Source organism: Labrus mixtus, chromosome 3, assembly GCF_963584025.1.
Source record: "Labrus mixtus chromosome 3, fLabMix1.1, whole genome shotgun sequence".
Taxonomy (NCBI): domain Eukaryota; kingdom Metazoa; phylum Chordata; class Actinopteri; order Labriformes; family Labridae; genus Labrus; species Labrus mixtus.
This window is the reverse complement of record NC_083614.1, coordinates 11,631,790-11,652,561: the sequence shown is the minus strand read 5'-3', so window position 1 is coordinate 11,652,561 and position 20,772 is coordinate 11,631,790. Positions and strand designations below refer to the sequence as shown.

The 20,772-nt window shown below is 41.6% G+C and overlaps 1 protein-coding gene across 1 annotated transcript; it reads left to right on the top strand.

Moving 5' to 3' along the window:
- The first annotated feature begins 1,365 nt into the window (after positions 1 to 1,365).
- On the top strand, positions 1,366 to 19,335 carry LOC132958481 (desmoglein-2.1-like). Its single transcript, XM_061031345.1, has 14 exons — positions 1,366 to 1,523; positions 7,894 to 7,986; positions 8,617 to 8,775; positions 9,010 to 9,151; positions 10,088 to 10,248; positions 11,087 to 11,221; positions 11,357 to 11,542; positions 11,674 to 12,131; positions 12,231 to 12,373; positions 13,436 to 13,657; positions 13,827 to 14,069; positions 15,508 to 15,638; positions 15,745 to 16,047; positions 16,280 to 19,335. The coding sequence occupies exons 1-14, from the start codon at positions 1,479 to 1,481 to the stop codon at positions 17,408 to 17,410; spliced, it is 3,552 nt and encodes a 1,183-aa protein (XP_060887328.1). The 5' UTR covers positions 1,366 to 1,478; the 3' UTR covers positions 17,411 to 19,335.
- Positions 19,336 to 20,772: the final 1,437 nt, after the last annotated feature.

Sequence of the window (20,772 nt, the reverse complement as noted above, 5' to 3'; positions counted from 1 at the left end):
TTGAGAAGTCATGTTATTTTGATTGATCACATGAGATCTCAACTCGTGTTAACCCTTAGTTTTATTGACTTTCATTTGTTGTAGGAAGACCTACACTCACTTGAGCTTAGATGTCCCACATTTGGCTAATTCACCTTAATTCTTTACTTTACACCTCTGATTATTACCAACATATTGATCGTACAGATACTAAGACTGAGTGTATTATTAGGACCGATTCTGGCATCGATGATGTAAATGGATCAGTCTTGTTTTGAGTCATATCCAAAAAAAAACTGTATTTGCAAACAGGTGCTTCAACTCTTTGCTCATTCACTGGTGTCCTCATGTTTTTGTCTAAGAATCAGAATCTATCAGAAATAGGCCTACTTACCCAATGGGAAATTTGGTAGCCTACAGAAATCATTTTGGTAAAACATGAGGTATGAAAGCACTTCTGTTCACCCTGTTAATCAAATGAGGTGAAGCGTAAAATACTTTAGATCATCTTAATCATCTTCTCAAAGATTACATTTGTTATTCATACAGATATTATACACTTGAGTATGGCTATATCATGAAGGATGTTTTGCTTTTTTTTAAAGATTTTTAAGTCCTTATTTACAAGGCTATGCTGCTTCTCTCATTTGTGTAATATTCACTGAAGCCACAGTCTTCACTCTGCAACCCAGTCACAAAACGTACTTTTGTTATCTGTCCCTAAAGTAGGCTAAGTCTTGAAAAGGGGAGAAGGAGTTCCAGGTATAGGCTCCTGCTCCTTTACTCACATCACTCCTCCATAATCCATAACCCCGCTCCTCTGTACCCCTCTGATCTCCTGCACATCAACACACCCACCGGCACTCTCAGGTCTTCTACTTCCACCTGCTCGCCTGACCACCATGGGGTCCAAAGCCTTCAGCCGCTTTGCTCTGCCCCCCGCCTCTGGAAATCCCTCCCACCACTCATCCCTAATATTTTGACTCCATTTTTAAAAACTCATCTCAAAACACGTCTTTTCAAATTTGAAAGGCGCCTCTAACTAAAATCTTTTGTTTTTATTGTTAAGATGATATTGACACTTTGACTTTTGGTCTGCTGCTCAGATTGTAAAAAATATCACAAAGGCCTAATAGAAGATGTCTACCTATTTTTTTTTTTTTACATTTAATTTTACTTTCTGCTTTGTAAATCATCAACATTAAGTCCAACATTTGTTTTTGTTTCGTAGGCTACGAGTTTCGACGTCAGTAGGTCCTGAAAGGGTTAAACCACAATAGGTGTGTACTGGTATTGACCTGGCTTACACACACAAACACACGAACCTCTGTGTTCCCGTCCTGAAGGGTGTGTATGGGTGTTGGTGGAGCACTACTCCTCCTTCATAAAGACCCGTCCCGCCTCCGTCAGGTCACAGTCTGTGAGGAACACTTGTTGGCATCAGTGGGACTCTATACCGGTTCACTTCACGCGGATACCGGGACTTTTTATTTTCCGTCATGCTTCGGGTTTCTTCGCCCGTCTTTGTGTCGCTACTGTTTGTGGTGAGTACGGAACTACTTGTTTTGCAGCTGTTGCTGTTTCCTACTTCTTATAGCCTAGATTACATTTCAATTAGGCCTACTTTTTAAAGTCTGTTCGGCTGATTGTTGTAGGAGAGCTTTCCCGAAAAAAACTCTGGACAAAGTAGACCGGTCTAATCGTTTTCTAGCCTTCATATTGAATCTATTATTTTAATTATAGGCTAAATATGCAAAATTTGTTCGACGACTCGGAAACGCCAGCTTTTAAACTCATTTCAAAACGTTTGAGGTGTCAGACATAAAATAAAATAAAAAAGCAGACAATATGAGATAGCCTACTGTCGGAGTGAAATTTGAGTCAGGGTGTTATCCTATTGTCTAACTCCCTTCTCGAGCTAATTATTCTGTTTATCTTGACACCAACAAATACCTGGTTGCCTTAGCAACACAGTGGGCTGTACTATCAGACATAGGATACGGCATCATTTCTCAACCACTGACTTTCTAATATTTCTTGTCAGCTGCAGAATTTCTTTAACATTTCTTTCAATAACTATAGCCTTGTTGAGGAAAAATATTTGAAGAATATTTCACATGATTTCACATAACAACTGGGCAATAGCCTATTCAACCAAAACACACATAATAATTGTTAAACTAAATTCATGTGAGGGAAGAACGGCATTAATGTCCTCAGAGATTCTCAAAGGATCACTAAAGACGGGCTGTCACTGTCATTATACTGTTGATTTGGTACATCCTAGTGAGACTTAGTACACAAAAAAAAAAGAAACCCCACTCCCTTTTCTTTGTCTCATCATACTTTTCCAGTCATCCTGACATGCCCATGCATTGACGGTGCAGATGAGGATTACTCAAATCTCCTAGGAGTGCCAGGGTGTGTCTGCCTCTCCTGAACACAAACAGTTACACAGCGGACCTGAGGGTGGATGCTTTTTCACACAGGCTTTTCACAGCATCTTGCATCATGCTGTTTTTTATTATAGAGACTCAGCTATAAAAACAGCTGTCAACATCCAATTTGTAATGCAGAGATAAATTAGTTACTGACAGATCTGAGAGCCCAACTCGGCAGCGGGTCGTTAACAAAATGATGCCTTCAGTTCCAGCAGTGAACATATGATTCAGTACAAACACTTGAGCCTGTGATACAGACAGGGGCGCGTCCAGACTTTTCTTGACTGGGGGCCCAACTGGCGCTCTGACTTTTGCAGGGGTGGCCTGAAGTGTGATGTGTGCACAAACACTCTCAAATAAATATAAATTATTAACCAATCATTCCTACTTTATAATGTCGACATTAGCTTAGAATTTTAATGACACTAAAGAAGATTCAAAGTCAGAATTTAAAGTACTTTAAAATGTGCATTCAAACACGTATAACAGTCTTGCAACTTGCAAAAATACACGTTTTGGCCCCGGCACGTTGCCAGTTAGTTCATTACAAGTCAAATGTGCATTACTTTCCCATGCACCTGAAAATTCTGTTCAAAATGTTTATACACAAGTAAAAGTACAAACTACAGAAAATATGCCATATTGATCTGCAAAATGACCTCATAGATTGGGTGGCCAATTAGATTTTTAGGTGGCCCAAGTCCTAACTTGTTTATTTTGGGCGGCTGTGGCTCAGTTGGTAGAGTCGGTTGTCTCTTAACCGGAAAGTTGGGGGTTGAAAAAAAATTTGCTAGGTGGGGCTGTGCCATAGTTAGTCACTTTGGGTCACCAGCCAAATTAGCACGTTGCAGGATACCAGCGCTCTGTTGATTTCCTGTGATGAGGGATCAATAATGATGATCTTAGATTAGCTTTTGGGCTTTCAAGCCTTTATTGTAGAGACAGGAAATCAGGGAGAGAGAGTGGGAACGACACATAGGGAAGGAGCCTTGAACCCGGGCCCTCCACCTCAAGGACTTCATCCTCTGTACATGGCGCGTACGGACTAACCAATAGGCTTCTGTTGTGGCGCCCTATAATATTAATATTTATTTGAGAAATTATTGATTGAAGATGAGACATTCTAACCAAGTATGCACCAATGTTTCTGTTGAACATTAGTTTCGGTCAATAATTACCCTGCTGAGTTAACAGGAATCTAATGTGGTATCCAGTAGCGGATATGTATCAGTTGTGTTGCATCAGTTTAATACCTGCTGATTCAGAAAACGTTAAGAAGGAGAAGACAGATTCTGATTTGTTTTCATGGTCAAACGTGAAAGAAAATGTCCGCAGTGTGGGACTCTCTCTGATTCTGTCGTATCAGCAATATGCAGTTTGTCAGTCTTGTTCTAGAGATATTTGAAGAAGAGGGACTTATGTAGCAACAATTAGAAAACATCAAATCTATTAAAAAAACAGAAACAAACAAACAAGTAAAGAAGCATTAGTATCTGAGTCAACAATCGGATTTCGCACAAAAACAAGCTTTCTGTTTGCATTCGAAGCTTCACTAATATGTGACTTACTCATTGTCGCACATATGTGGGAAAGGCTCCTGGCTGAATGTTCAGAAACCTCAGTAATTATATGTGTACTGATGCACTGTCATGTAGTGGTAATCTCATGTTACACTTTGAGTTTATTCGTAGTGATGGAAACTTAGCTAGGTGACTTGGAAATCCATGGAAAAACAATGTGTCAGCTTCTTTAGATCAACAGCCTGAGGAACGGATGTCCAGTGTATCTTTACTGTCATTTTTATTTTGACTCATTTGTTTTAAATAATATTATCCCCATTACAAGTCTAGTCTTTATCCACAGTTGAGCTAGTCCTAAACTGCAGCCTCTGAGTCCAAATGGCTTCCTCACATGAGATTTTCAACTGTGTCTGTGTCACGGTTCATCCAGTCAGGATGTTCAGGGACAGAGAAACTCTCCAAATATTTGATCTGGACTCAGCAACACCTGAATACATTTGGAAACATAAGGGGGGTAAGGGAAACCAGATTCTCCCAAACAACGATCCCTCTAACAGCTCATGACTTTCTTGAGATTTGCCTATTGGCCATACAACATCCAACAACAGATCCATGAGTAAGGATTGCCTCCTTGATGTCTTTGGCAGCCGTGTTTAACTGGCAGCGTTGATCCATCGAAACATACTGGTGAGCTCCTCTCAGGAACTCTGCAGTGTCTTCCTGTGAGTGCAATTTCCCTGTTACCTGTCATCTCTCTTACATGGGATTTTAAAGGCTGTTGTTTTCTGTCCATCAAGCATTGCCAAATCTCTTTGCAACTTGGACTGACATGAACTGCCTGAAGTACTGTACTGAACCCGCAGGGAATCACCAGTTAAGGTGGTAGCTGGCTTGTTGGCCAGAGTTTGCAGTGATTTACAGAATCATGTTCTTTTTGTGATAAAAGCTTTGACAATGTTGAACAAGTAACAGACGCACATCCTCCGTTTGGCGTATGTGTGTCTGTGCAGTGTGTGTTAAAGGACTATATCTTCAGTGTTTGGACTGAACACAGCGCTCTGTAACAGAGTGTGTCCTGTTTGTGTTGGCTTGTCTGTGTGTCTTGACTAACAGCTGGCTGTTACGTTACTCACAGTACATTTCTTATTGTTGACACTCATAACCACCAGTTGATACCTGCATGATAAATACAGACACGATGAGATGAAACGGAGAAAAGTCCTGTTTCCATGTGTCACGTACTGCCCAAACTGTCAGGGGATGATATGAACAGAGCATCCATAGAGTGGCAGGAAGATTTTAATCAATTAGTTTTTTTATTCCTGCAACAGGCAGAAAGCGCTGCGGTGTTAACACTGATATCTCTCTTCAAGGTCACATGAAAAGTTTGGCAGCTCAGTCCAAACACAAACTAAGAGGCTTGTGTGGAGCAAGAGATTGAACACATACTGTTTGAATAAATGCTGCTTCTCCTTTTGACCGCATCATTTGTCCTAAATACTTTTTCACTGCTCACTTCCACTTTCACGCGAAGTGGTCATTTTATCTTCAATGTGACTTAAGTGCTCATCTGTCTGTGCAATCGTTACTTACAAACGGCGGGTGTGTGATCTCCCGGTCTGGAGGATTCTAATATCAAAACGGCTTGAAACAGTCCTTAGGTCTGTGGTTTGTAAACTGGGTTTAGAGGTTTCACTGATTCCCAGACAGTGAAGGTGAACTATGTCAAAAAAAGCCAAAATGAGATTAATATTCCATCTTCATGATGTAATTGATGAAACGCCTGAAATGTAAGATGAGGCGTGTATCATTTATTTTTCAGCCCTGCTGAGGTTTTGACAATGAGTAAAATATTATTTTCGACTCAGCGTTCCAGCACCCGTCTTTGTTTAGTTGACACACGTACTGAATAAACTGTATAAATGCTGTATTTCATGGACTTACTCCATACATTTTAACTCCACAAAGTTTGTCACTTCATTCAGCACACGACTTAAATGATTTCTTCTTTATACTACACACAGTTAATGATCCAAACACTGAAGGAATGATGACGGGCTAGAAACCACTTATTTATTTAAATGATGTGGTTGATATTAAGAGTAGATAAAGTCCTGAACATCGGGGCAATCATCTGTATTCATGTATCTTATATTCTTTCAAATAAACAAACTTTGCAATCCTAACCTTCCACTAATAATGAAGCGTGTGTTTGGTTGTCGTGTAACTGCACATGTAGCACATTATGTGGAAATGAAATAAAAGTGTGTGGCCTCAGTCGGCTTGATTGAATGAGAATCGAGCTGAATTTGAGCTGTATGAAACTTGAAAGCTCATGAAACACTTTCAAAAGTTCTTCAAACACTGCAGTCTGACCGAAGCTGCGGTGGGAACTTCTTCCTGACTGCGGCTGTTTTTTACTTTGGATTGCAACACGTAACTCCTGTGTCAGTTTGTTTCAGTCTCATCATGTCCAAACAACACAGTCGATGATTTAACCCAGCCCACAACGGCCCTTTATATGAGAGGAAGAGAACCAAACACAGAGGGGTGTACTGGCAGACTGGTGTAACTATTTATTGATCTTCAGTATTTTTCACATGAAGATATTTGCATGTTGGCTGGCAGACAAAAAGAGAAGGCAGGGCAGTGGAAATAAGTGAAGCCGAGACAGATGAGCGGGTGTGGTGGAGAAAACCGGCTTTGTCTATTGTCTCTGAGAAGAGGTGTGTGTGTCTGGGGGAGGGAGGTGAAGTCTGAGGACATCTGGTGGACAGATGGAGAATAGCAACAGAAGAAAAAGGGAGAAGTCAGCAGGAGACAGGGGGATGTGAAAGTGGCAGCAGACCGGGCCTTGTTATATAAGAGCATGCAGAACATTCATCATTCAACTTCATCATTGCTAATATAGGATTGATTTAGCATTGACGGCTAATCTACATTGACCTATTTCAATTAGATAGCTGCAGGATGTAAAAAGTACACATTTTCCTTATTGACTTCTACGGTAGAGTCATGACACTGTAGTGAGACGTGTTTTGTTCCACATTCTGTTTTGTGGATTTCTCCCTTCTTTTGAGATGTTATCGAGGGTCCATTGAGTACATACATGATGCTAACATATGACCTCGTCAGCCTAACGTTAGCTCACAAATACTGGAAGTCAAATGGAAACAAAGCTCCACAAGTCGTAGGATGTGTTCATGTAATAGAGGCTCATGTGCAGAAAGCTGACTAGAATTACATATCATTGTAAACACTGTGAAGTCATATTTAAAGGTATGCCTGCATAAAAAAATCCATTGCACTGAATTCCCTGATGATGCAAACTGTGAGAGGGTCTGAGTGCATCAAACACAGGCTCTCTTTACCGAGTTCACTGTCAATTTAGTCGACTGAATTTGATGACACAGCTGCAGCTCTGACACACTGTTTAAGAAGGTAAACTATTCTTACAGAAAAAAATCTGATTTTCCAGTGAACTCCCTTTGAAACCCACGTCTGACAATAAAGTTCTATCAATCAATCAATCAGTCAGTCAATCAATCAATCAATCAATCACTGATGTATGTGACATCTTCAAATAAGCAACCTCTTAAAGAAAAGGGTGGGTCATCCTTTAGCCATCATGACAAACAAAATTGCAGCATACCACTGAATATTGTAAATCAGAAGAGGTTTAGGAGTGAGTTCACCGTATGGAAACTCAAAAATCAGTGGGTATACCTCTGTGAACTACACCACTGGTCATCAGCCAGTTCTCCAAGGGAGAAGATCCCCCCCTTTTCCAAATGTATGATATTCCCGGCCAGTTCTCCAAGGTTTCACACAAGATCCCCCCTCCCCACCCCACCCCCCTTAAGTGAGAGGCACCTGATCTGACATGTCGGGGCCCAATATGAATCTGTCTAGTAAATGCTCATTGTGAAGTAATGGCCTCTGTTGCTTTTCAGTTCCAGGCAGTTGTGGTGAAGTCAGTCTGGATCCCCCCCAGGAAACCACTCCATGAAAATAAAGACTACACTCAACAGGAATATGTTGCCAAGGTGAGCCACCGTTCTTTGTTTTCAACACTCTTTAGCGTCAGAAGAAAATATGTGTGTTATCCTCCCCCTTCAAGTGTAGCATCACTGCTCCACTATTTGTAAGATATCCCAACAAGAAAATGGATCAACACCATCAATATCTGTTTGTGGAATTGAATATGTACCTACACACTATGTTTATGAGGTGAACATGTGTCTTAAAGGCAGGGTTGGTAATTTTCGAAAACTAGCATGATTTTGAAAGTAGTGCTCCTGTCTGCACCTGCCCCCTCCCCTCTGTGCTCCCTCAAAAGCCACACCCCTTACTTACATACACAAGCGCCATTGGTCCAGAAGCGGACCTCAGCTCATGCTTTGTCAAATCAAATACACAAAAGGGAAAACACAAAAAATTACATCTTAAAAAATAATAATCTGAAAACACCTCCTGCCACCAGAGGGGGGCAGTGTAATGTCGTCCTCAACAGTGAACTTTACGTCAGCAGATCTTCAAGTCGCAGCAAATCAGTGTTCAACACACAGAAAGTTTAACCACTTGTTGTGTTCTTCCTTGTTTTCTGTTTTGTGTTGTTGTTGTTCCATCCGAATGCAGTGTAATAAGTGAGACTGCTCTTCTTCTCTGTGTTCCAGATTCATTCAGATTTCGACAAAGGCAACGGGAATATCCAATATTTTCTGGAAGGTCCTGGGGCAGACCAGTACCCCTTCAACGTGTTTGTAGTTGATCATGAAACTGGACTAATTCAGCTCACCCAGAAGCTTGACAGGGAGCAAATCGACACCTACAATGTAAGTGGTGCATGACTTTCTTTTGTGTGACTCTTTGATATTTAACCTTTGTATGGACCCCAGGAAGAGTAGTCACTACTTACTGTAGGTGGTGGCTAATGGGGAGCCTAATAAACAATAAACAACAATATGATAAAGCATTGGCAGCTTTTTGTATTTGATACTAAATAGTTGCGCTAACATTTCCACTTGTGATAAAGATGACAATATTTGAATTTCTTTTTGCCATCTCAGTTGAAAGGTGTTGCGAAGTACCGCAATGGTGAAGAAGCAGAAAACAAGGTTGATATCAAATTCAAGGTTGTCGATGAGAACGACAATAGTCCAAAGTTTGGTATCATCAAGGCGGGGGAGGTGAATGAGCACAGTCCTGCAGGTAAGTTTCCTGCTTCTGTTTACGTTTCTTCCAAATAGCTATCCCGTACGTTCTTTACGGCTAAGATCAAACCTGAGTGTCGTTCATATTAATCACATCCTCTATCAATTCAGTGATATTCAGCGATTAGCAGCAGAGGCGTGGGACTCGAGTCACATGACTTGACTAGAGTCAGATTAGCACTGTATGTATCATTGTGTCCTAACAAACTATTAGATTCAAGTGTTTGCCTTGTATTCACCCATGTTTACCTGCTTGTAATCTTCCCCATGCATATGTTGCTTGTGTTTTAGCACGTCATATAAACTATCCATCAGTAGAAACGTTTGCAGCCATTCTTAAAGAATGTGTATTGCATCACATGCTAGCATATAAGCCCTCGTATGCATATGTAGAAAAAAACAAACAGGAAACCACAATGAAATACAAAATACGTGTGTAAGAGTTACTACATGCACAGCAGGATAGCATCCTTCTCTACCCAAAAACACAACCTTTAACTTTAAAATCAAATTATAAATGATGGATTATTTATTTCCTAAGAAGAGAGATTCATATTTCAAAATGAATTAATGACTCTTCTACCAGCCCACACCGTACAGATTCATAACTGTGATATTCAATGTGACTAATAAGACAATGAGTCTGGGATTCAGAATCATATATACAAGATCTGCAACGGTAAGAAGGACCATGACTAAACATTGTGCTTCATTAACTGAGGCCGTTAAGAAGACAGCAAGGACACGTGAATTTAGACGCTAATGAAAAATGGAGAAAATCACCTCTATCTGCTTTATTTTAAAATACTTTTTTTTACAGAGAGAGGTATTCAGAAAAAAATGCAGTTTATGAAAAAGGCAAAAACATGTCTTGGAAATATTTCTTTCAAACGACTTTTTGAATAAAATGCTGTTTTTTCTATGTATTTTACAGGCACTCCGATTATGAAAATAAGTGCAACTGATGCTGATGAACCAGGGACTGTTAATTCAAAGATTTTCTACAGCCTCGTTAGTCAGAATCCACCACATGATATGTTCTACATTACCAAAGATGGAATCCTCCGTGTGAAAAGTTCTGCTCTGGACAGAGAGGTACAGTATAAGATACATCAGGAGCCCCACAGGGCCGTAGCCAATCTCAGGAAAACTGATTTCATGCACTCCTAAAAGTTTGGAACTGGCTGGTTAAATGTAATAAATGTTCCCCCACTTTTAATCTGCAGCAGTTCATGTTCTCGTCTTTTCTTTGCCATCTAGTGGGAAGTGTTAGTATAAGGCCCCGTGTCCACCTAGTGTTTTTCTCTGAGCGACAGCGTCTTTTTTCAAATGTTTTCAAAGAGGAGTGAACGTTTGCAGCAGCAGGCGGGCACCTGAAGAAAAAGCACAGTGCCCAGCGTATTTTTCTGAGTGCTCCACCTTCTTTTGTGAGGCCGCTCCGATCGCTGAAGTTGAAAATCTTTCAACTTTTCAGAACGGCTCTGTTGATGTCACAGGTGCTCTTTTCCAAATGTGTGATATTCCCTGTATTTTAGCTTCCTACTGATCGTGTCTTGTACCCACATCCTCTTTGCTCTGGGTCTGATCAGAAAAAAAATAACCTAGCCGTGTCGATCATGCAGCGGTTGTTGTCAACAGACTGTTATCATAGAGACAGGGCAGACGTACAGCGCTTTATATCCTCAGCTAACAAACACTTCATGCTTCTGAGCTCACAGCCAGCGCTTTTCTGCCCAGAAAAAAAACGCCAGGTGGCCTTACACATGTACACTCAGTTCATCAGTCTGACCTCCTGAGATGACACCTGGAATTAGGACTGTGCAGCATTGAATAAAAAAACAGCTTTCTTTTCTTTTTTTCTGTGAGGCTTTGTGCAGCCTTCAGAGTCCGGTCCCGCCTCTGTAGATCATTTTGTTACTCTTTTGACTTTCAGGAAGCAGATACGTACACTGTGACGGTAAAAGCTCAGGACTTAGATGGCGCACGAGGAGGAAACAGTGCAACCAGCACTGTCACTATCAATGTCAAAGATGTGAATGACAACATGCCCACACTCACACAAGAGAAGGTAGATTCCTCTCAGACACTTTTCTACATGACCTTGTAAGATTGTATATTGTTGCAAGTGAAACATGTTACATGGTATTCAGATGAGCAACAAATATTTAAGTAAAAAATAACTAATTATGTGTTTTATATGCAGTACGAAGCCAGCATTGAAGAAAACTCAGAAGGTGTGGAGGTGATGAGACTCAAGACAGAGGACCGGGATCTGGAGGGCACAGAAAACTGGGAATCTGAGTTTAAAATCTTGAAAGGCAACGAAGCGGGGTACTTCAGAATCACAACTGACCCTAAAACCAACGAGGGTGTCCTCTGGCTAGACAAGGTGAGGCTGATTGAGCAACACATAAGTGTTTCTGCAGTTTTAACCGCCCAACATGAGAAGTAGATGTACACAGAGCTTGCAGTGATCTTTTTAACAGACATTTTATCGTCTTTGTGTGTGCAATTTCACAGGCTGTGGATTATGAAGACGTAAAGGACCTTGATCTAGGGATAGCTGTGAGAAACAAGGTCCCACCATTTGATGGATCTGGTACCTCTGGAGGTAGTATAAGTTTTGGAGGAGGAAACGGAACAGGATCAGGGTCTGGATCTGGATCTGGATCTGGATCCGGATCCGGATCTGGATCAGGGTCTGGATCTGGATCTGGATCTGGATCCGGATCCGGATCTGGATCTGGATCTGGATCTGGATCTGGAGGCTGGTCTTCAGCATCCTCATGGCAAAGTGGCAAATTTAAAACCTATCCAGTCAAAGTCAACGTCAAGAACAAGCCTGAGGGTCCAGCTTTTAGTCCCAAAGTCAAGGCTATTCCCATCTCAGAGGGGGGCACGAGCGTCAACATTAATGATGTCATTGCACGCTACCCTGCAATCGACGGAGACACTCGGGAAATAGCGAAGAACGTCAAGTAAGTTTACGCATGAACACGTCCACACGTCCACAATTCAATGATAGCACATGTTTCTACACTGATGATAATAACTAACACATCGTGTTTCTGCTGTAGGTATGTAAAAGGCTCAGACCCTGGCAACTGGCTAACCATCGATCCAAAGACAGCAGAGATCAAACTGAACAAGCTTCCCGACAGAGAATCTCCACTCCTGGTCAATGGGACATATTTTGCTCAAGTGCTGTGCATTAGTGAAGGTAAACTCTTCCCCTTTATGTCTTTCGCTGATCAAGATGTAATACATGATGACGTGTGAACAGCAGCTGTGGGGTGGTTGAACACATTTAGCTAAAGAGTGGGGGGGAACGTTTTGATGTTTAACATTTCATGAGATAATGACATTTGAAGCAATTTTTTTTGGCATTTTTATTCATTAGACTTAAAGGTGTAATATGTAGAATCTTTACACTCAAATATCTAAATGAATTAAAAATGAACTTACCCATGTTATATATATTTTTATTACGTCTACATTACCTCAAACATTTCTGACAGTTACCAGACCCAGATAAATCTGTAATTTTATAGCTGTAACAGGACGTGTCTTGCCGTGGTGTCTGTAATGACGTAGCCGCCAAGACAGACACATGTTTATCGTTACCGTGGAAACACTGGACGTTACGTCAAAGACCGCTTCATAAAGGAAGCGGGAGCTGCTACTGAAAGCTGCCGTACTGTTGCTGTATGTGCTGCTGTGATAAAACGTCATCTTAATTATACACTGAATCATTATTCGGCGGTAAACACTGAGTTCTTTTTAATGGGAGGTGGGGTCACTCCCATGATTCCCCGCCAGCCTCGACGCCATCTTTTGCTATTGTTTTGATTGAGAGCCCCCTGGCGTTTAACATTCTCCCCCTGGGGACCATCAGCACCTGGAGATGTAGAAGTTGATTTTTAGTATATTCCTTATAAAGCTGACTATTTGAAATCTCCAGCGGTGTCTTGATTGTATGTACACTTAGGATAAATTCAAATTAGCTCTAGGCAGCACAAAGTGAGCTAAATATCTGAGCTATTACAATAACACATACCCAGTAACTCACTGGATGGCTACCGCTTCCACTTGGGAAACCAGAACACTGACAGTCTGTGCTAAGAAAACACGTACCGCACTGACAGTCCACCGCTGGTCAAATTCACACACCAATTAAAAAGGAGGGAACTAGCTTCCTATATGCAGCGGTTGTCTGTTACACATAGAAACAGAATCAGGAGATACTCATGGTTTGATTTTCTGCTTGTTTTTTCAATCACAGAAGACCCCAGTAAAACAGCTACCGGCACTGTAGCCATCCAGGTGGAGGATTTTAATGACCATTGCCCCACCCTGACCAGTAACTTCCAGACGATGTGTACCAGTGCGGATCATGTTATTGTCAATGCTAAAGATGAGGACGGATATCCTAATGGAGCTCCTTTTGAATTCAACATTATCCCAGAAGGCACTGAGGGGAAATGGCAGGTGGAGCGTCTAAATGGTGAGAAGAACTCCATATATACATTTACCATATATAAAGTAAATAAAAACTGATATTTAAAGTATTTTGTTTGAGTAGAACACTAAGAAGCATCATTTAAGCTGAACTCTTTCATCCAGAACACTCATATACTGATTTTACAATCTTCTGTTTGTCTTGTTCCTGTCAGACACCGCAGCTATCCTGAGGGCTCAGGAAAAAGTTTGGCCTGGTTTATACAAGGTGGAATTTGATGTGAAAGATGCGCAGGGAGAGGCCTGTTCAGAACCACAGAAAGTGGAGATCCAAGTGTGTACCTGTGAGGATGGATTGGTGTGTGGAAAACGAGGGGCCCAAGGTCAACTCTCCAAAGAATCAGTGTTAGGACCTGCAGGCATTGGACTGCTTTGCCTGGGCTTGCTGATGTTACTACGTGAGTATGATGCGAAACTCATTCTGCTTAAGCGTCATTTGATCAAAATGTTCCGACCTTTTCAGTGCTCACAAGTTAGAGTCCTGTTTGGGCCCAGTTTTTCCTGGGTATGAACATCCACTCACTCAAATATTAGTGTTAATGCACCGAGGATGGATCAGATTGCTCAGACCTATTTCAGGGTTATCTGGAGTGCACATGGCGGCTGTGGCTCAGTTGGTAGAGTCGGTCGTCTCTCAACTGGAAAGCCAGGGGTTTGATCCCCAGCTTCTACATCCACATGTCCAATGTGTCTTCGGGCAAGACACTTAACCCAAAGTTGCTCCCGCCGCTTCTTCGGCCGTGTGTGAATGTGCCTGAATGGATTAGTTAATACTGAGGGACTCTCTACATGACAGGCTGGGACATCGTGTGTGAATGTGTAGGTTTGACCTGCGGTGTAAAGAAATTGAACAGTGGAAAAGTGTGATTCAAGCTCAATAGTCCATTTACCATTTAGCCACATTCCAAGCATGTGGAGGATTAGGATAGCATTATAATGTGTGTTTTCTCCCGTAAACAAAACTGTTAATTTATGATCACTCTAGTATGATGTTAAAACAGATAAAGATAAAACCTAGGACGTTGGAAAAGTAGTCTCAATACAGTCATCACACTTGAGACTTGAGCCGAACCAAATCAGAGGGATCCTCATTAACAGTGCAATATTTTCTTTTTAATAGACAAATACTCCTGAATATGTTTAGTATGATGAATTCCACCAGACTTCAACCTCATAACACATGGCAGACGGGGGTTCACAGATGTTCAGTGCCTGTTTTTTGTTCATATCTGTACACCCATTTGACAATAATTGGATTGCAATTATTAAACTATTCAACAGGGCATTTAAAACTTCTACTCTGTCTTTCACCTCAGAAAGTGCAAGTCCTTATATACTTACCATAGTAAACCAAAGTATTTCTCTAAAATGATCGCGACTGTTGTCAATTTGGAACAGATAGTGTGTTTATGTAGGTTCTCGTGTAACAACCACAAGGAACTTGAAGCTGTGATGGGAAAGTTGATCAGCCAGTGGTCTTCTTTAATAAGCCTAGTCTTGTTACATTAACTGATGTGATGATATGTGTCGTGACTGTGATTCTGTGATTGTTGTTGTGTCATGCATGCTATTTGGCCAGCCGGTTGCAGCAGCCCGTCTAAACTTTTCATATATTACAACGTGCACCATAATGGTTATAAAACCTCCAGCTTTCATTATAAAGAGTAACTATACATGGCATCATATCACAACAGAACTGCTAATCCCAAATAACCATGTTTCATTGATCTCAGAAATTAAAGCTACACTTAATGTTTTTGGAGGACCTGCTGAAGTCTACACATCAAACCCCTGTGATCCATAAATTCAGACTGAGATATATATATTTTTTTACAGTCATTCCTCTGTTGCTGCTCTTCTGTCACTGTGGGAGTGCTGCCGGTATGCCAGGGGCCTTCACTGAGATGCCTTTTGACACCAAATCAAACCTCATCAACTACCACACTGAGGGACAGGGAGAGAACACGGTAAAAACAGCATATATCTTTAATTACCTCATCATCTGTATAGAAAAGGAATGTTGTGAAACATACGTGTTGGCCCTATTCTAAAATTTGTCATCACTGGTTACAGGAAGTGCCACTTATGAACATGCCAACAGTGGATGGAGGAGAGATGATAAAAATTAGTAACAAATCTTTTGCAATGGCGCCCATGGCAAGTATGGGTTTCCAGCAGTCCGTTGCCTCTATGGATGGGATGAACATGGGTGTCTATGACGACGGATATTTAAGAGATAGGTCGTGGGGGACGATGAACGAGCAACGTGGCAGTGCCTACTATTCTGAGTTGCAGGGCAGAGGATCAGCAGCAGGGGGGGGACTTTTTGATGGCATGGCTCTGCCGGACCACATTCTTGCACAATACTACACTCAGGTGAGGAATCAAGTGAAAACTTCTACTCTTTAAACTCATTTTTTTGGATTGTTTTGCTGGAAAACAAATCAAGCTGATAAATAGGCGTATGGCTAATATAGCTCAACCGCAAATTCCTTTGGCAGTAAAGTTACACTACACTTGTCCCGTCAGTTAACATAAAAGTAAAAATTGGCCCCAAGTCAACAAAAAAAGGTAAGCTTAGTAAATGATCTTTTTTGTTTTTCAACAGAAACTTGCCAGTGGAAACAACAATGGAGCGGAGGACAATCTTTTGGTCTCTAACTTCGAGGGCAATGGCTCCCCTGCTGGCTCAGTTGGCTGCTGCAGTGACCTGGAGTCTGACAATGACCTACAGTTTCTTGATGACCTCGGGCCAAAATTCAAGACCCTGGCTGAGGCATGCGGAAGCAAGAAGATCCAAACTGAAGTCAAAAAAGTGAGGGCTCCCGCTCAGAGTTCCGTGTCAAGGGTTATGACCCAACAGTTGCCCCCTCCACCCCAGGTGCAGCCGACCATCCCGCAAGCAGAGCGCACTGTGGTCAGGGAAACCGTGAAGGAAAGCACAGTGAGAGAAGGGATGACCAGAGTGAATGAAGGGATGACCAGAGTGAACGAAGGGATGGCAAATCAAGGTCAGATGTTCATGCTACAGCAGCAACAGCCTGTCTACTACACCACCACCCCTATGATTCAGCCGATGCATTACGTAGTCCAGCCACAGGTTCAGAATACTGTACTTCTGGCAGAGGCACCATCCACCAACCTGCAAGGCATGGTCCTGGTTAATGGAACCCAGACTCTACCTTCCCAAGGCATGATGGTCCAGGGGCAGACCATGTCCACTGCACAAGCCCAGGGCCCAGGAATGATGCTGGTAGGAGGGAGTGGAGTCCACACTGGCATCCCCTCTGGCGCCCAGACCATGATGGTCGTGGAAGGCAGAGTCCCTGCAGGGTCAATGAAAATATTGAAGGGGAGCCAGCCTAGCCTAGTGCAGGCAGGAGGGCTTTCAGGATATCAGAGAGTCCTGGATGGCAATGTCCCTGCAACATCTGTGAAAGTGCTAAAGGGAAGCCAGACAAGCCTTGTGCAGGGGGGAACTCTACTGCAAGGAGGGCTTTCAGGATCTCAGAGAGTCATGGTGGTTGGAGGGCCAACAAGCAGCCAAGGGCAACTGATCCAGGAAGCAGGAGGTCTGTCCCAGATGAAGGGCTTCTCTGGTTCTCAAGGAGTCCTCTTTAGCAAGGGTGGCTCAGCTGGTGGCTCTAAAAGCAGCGTAGTGAGTTCATCTACCACAACAGTAATGGGAACCCCCACCTACAGCAAGACGGTGGTGAAGGAGAAATTCACAGAATTGTGATAAAACTCTTTTTTTCATGCAGTTCAAACTTTTGGCAAGACTTTCTCAAGTATTTCTATGAGACATGTGTGCATGTACCATTCATGGTGGAGGGTGTGCTATAGCAGTTTGACTAGGAATTATACTTTATGTATCTGCATGTTCACCTATCTATCTCTATGTTAGTGCACTAAAGCCCCATTTCCACCAAGCAGTCAGGTTTGGTTCAGTGTACTTTGGTACAGTAGACCCTTATCTTGCTTGCATTTCAACAGCCAACCGTACCTTTACTTGGTAAGCGGAGTGTAAGCCTGACAGTAGTAGCGGCGTCAGCTACATAATAGCCTGACATGATAGTGTGACAGTGAAGCCCGACAATGAATTAAACACCTCTAAGGTCATCCATGGGGCAGTGTTACATGCTGACATTATTCACAAAAGCACAGCCTCGAAGTTACTCTCTCGAAATCCACGTGATATTTAAACATGTTAAGATCTGTTTGAGATCTGTTTGTCATTTATTACCACTGCACACAGAAATGGACAATTCTTTCAACCAATCAATGGACTGGAGTGTCTAGCTCCATCCAATAGTTCACTTGACTACCCAACAGAAGGGAAGCAAAAAAGTAGGATTGGTTATTTTAGTACCGTTCCCAACTTTTGACAGCGGAAACACCAAAAAATGAATACAGAACTGAACTGAAGTGGACTGCTTGGTGGAAACGAGGATTACCTTACTTGTTTTCTTTCTCCCTAAAACGCACTGATTGTTCTTTTATTTGGTTTTATTGCAAAAGTATTTCTGTAAAAAAAATATTTTTTTTGTAAATATGGCATGCATCATACATAGACAGGAGCTGATTTGATCAAGATATTTGTATTTTAAATAGTTTGAAATCTTTGTCTGAGAGAAGTTGGGAGTGTGTCATTGGTTTAAAAAGGACCAGAATGAAAAGTTCCAATTAAACTAATGTTAAGCCAACTTCCCTTCAGCAAAATCTTGCGTCTTGATCCAGTTTTAAGTTGAATAAGCAGAGACGTATTTATCCTTAGTTTGACATTTTGCAGGGGCCACTAAAATGACCATTGATTGAAGTCTGATGCCTTGACAAACACTCTCAACCAGTGGTTGCATGTGGCTATTGTTCTTGTTTTCTTGTATATTTTGATTCATGTTTGTTAAGTATTGTTTTGCCTGCCATGCCTGTAGGGTTTGCATTGTCAGTGAGTGGGTCCACACCTCCAGGCTGCCTTGTCTCAACATCTGTTATATGGATTGTCATGTTGTAAGCATTGCTGAGAGATTACTCTGAACCCCCCGCTCTGACACCAACATTAGGTCAGAATTTTAATTGTCCAATACTTGGATTTATGGTCAAATACTCTAATTGTGTGAAATCCCAGACAGCCTTGTTTATGAGGAGGGTACAGTTAACCTTGTACAACGTGCTTCCTTTCTTGTCCACTTCGCAAGCTGTGGCAACTTGCAATGATTCTGTCACACTTAAAGCACCTTTAGGCTGAAAAGGAGGGGAGTGGGGGTTACTCTCTACAAGAGCTTTGAATTAAAATAAAATCAAACGTCACGTGCACTTGGTTTCTTATGACCCAGGATGATTTAAACATGCTTGACCTTCAACAGAGCTAGTTAGGGTCATGGTGTTGTACATGAGTGTGTTTCAACTAAATGAAAAACTTCAAATGGCAAATGATGCATCAACAACGATTAGTACTTTATTTCACCCCGCTTTTGAAATACTGTAAATAGTTTTCAATGCTTAAAACGCACGCATACCTTGTTGCTATGCAGAGCGATGTTTATGTGCTTGAATACATTTTGACTTCATGTCCACCTCAGGGATATCATAACATGTCAAGGATTTTTTTCACTATGTCAAGCTTGCTTACTTTAATAAAACCTTTTGTACAGAACACATCAACAAGTGTTTGATGTCTTCATTTTCATACCGTGACAACAAGCATTTGATTATCCCTCTCTGTATTTCCCTTTCTGTCTGTAGCTCTCTTTGTCTGACACTTTGTTCCTGTCTTGGTCTCATTTCAGCCCTTTCCTCCTCCTCCTCCTTTATTGTCTCCATCTGCTTTCTTCTTCCTCTTTTATCCCTCTGTCATCATTATCATCTGTTTAAAATCGAATCGAATGAATTTGATGAAGTGCTGCTGCAGTAATGGTAATCACCACAAGATGGCAGCGCCCTCAAATTGGACTGCAGATTTCTCAAAGTAAAAATCAAAAGAATACAATGAGCAGACTTTAAATGGAACAGAAACTGGAAATAAAGGACTGAGAAAATAATTATAATGGTAGAGAAATACCCATGCATTACAAAATATTAAAAACACATTGGGGGGGGGGGGGTTCATTGTCAAACACAACTTAAAGACTGGATGGCACAAAACATTTAAAACTCAATGAACAAAAAACTGAGGTAGTTCTGTTCGGCCCCCCTGATTCCACCAACCTAATCCGTAAAAAACTTTGCCCAATGTCTTCTTATGTAAAACCCTCTCCAGAAAATCTTAGCATGACCTTTGACCTTCAATTTGATGAACAAATAAACTGTTGTCAAAGGCTACTTCCTACAACTACGAATCTCAGCCAAAGTAAAACCCTGTTTTTATATTTCCAGGATGCAGGAAAACGTATCCATGCTTTTTATTACCTCTCGCCTGGACTTCTGCAACTACCTCTATATGAGAGTCAGTCAGTCGTCCCTCTCATGTATGCAGTAAGTACAAAACGCTGCACTGCCAGATTTTAAACAGGCTCGTGTAAACGAGAGCACATCACCCCTGTGCTCGACTCTTTTCACTGGCTCCCTGTAGATTTTAGAATCCATTTTAAAATGATTTTACTTGTTTTTAAGTAACTGCATGGTTTAGCCCCCTCTTATTTATCAGAACTTTAAACCCTTAAACCCCAGGATGATCATTTAGGTCCTCTGTTCAGTCTCTTATTGTTGTCCCTCAAGCTCAAGGAAACTCAGGACCTCATTTGTGTAATCAATTGCCTGCCCTCATCAGAGGCACTAACTCATTAAATTCATTCAGAACACTACTTAATAGCATAGACTGTAAATATTAATGGATGAAGCCTGAGTGACGTCAGCCACCTGATATGGCAGCAGGGCCCCATGATGGAAATCCTGTCTCAGCCTAACTTTCAGTCAACCTAACGACAGGCTGAGAGCTGGAGCTGAGACGGGTTTGAAGCCTCTTGACGCCCACCTGTCAACCATGTCAGCCACGCGCCTAACTATTGATTACACATATCGTTTTGAAAATCAAAACAGAGCCATTTTTTTAAAATCCATCCCCTGTACACTGTGTGCAAGTGATGACATTAACTAATCAGACTT

Bases quoted from the DNA above. Each gene is read 5' to 3' on its own strand.
- LOC132958481 (XM_061031345.1), top strand. From the start codon at position 1,479: ATGCTTCGGGTTTCTTCGCCCGTCTTTGTGTCGCTACTGTTTGTG. The intron at 8,776-9,009 runs GTAAGTGGTGCA...TTGCCATCTCAG, and splicing joins AGCAAATCGACACCTACAAT to TTGAAAGGTGTTGCGAAGTA. The intron at 12,132-12,230 runs GTAAGTTTACGC...TTTCTGCTGTAG, and splicing joins GAAATAGCGAAGAACGTCAA to GTATGTAAAAGGCTCAGACC.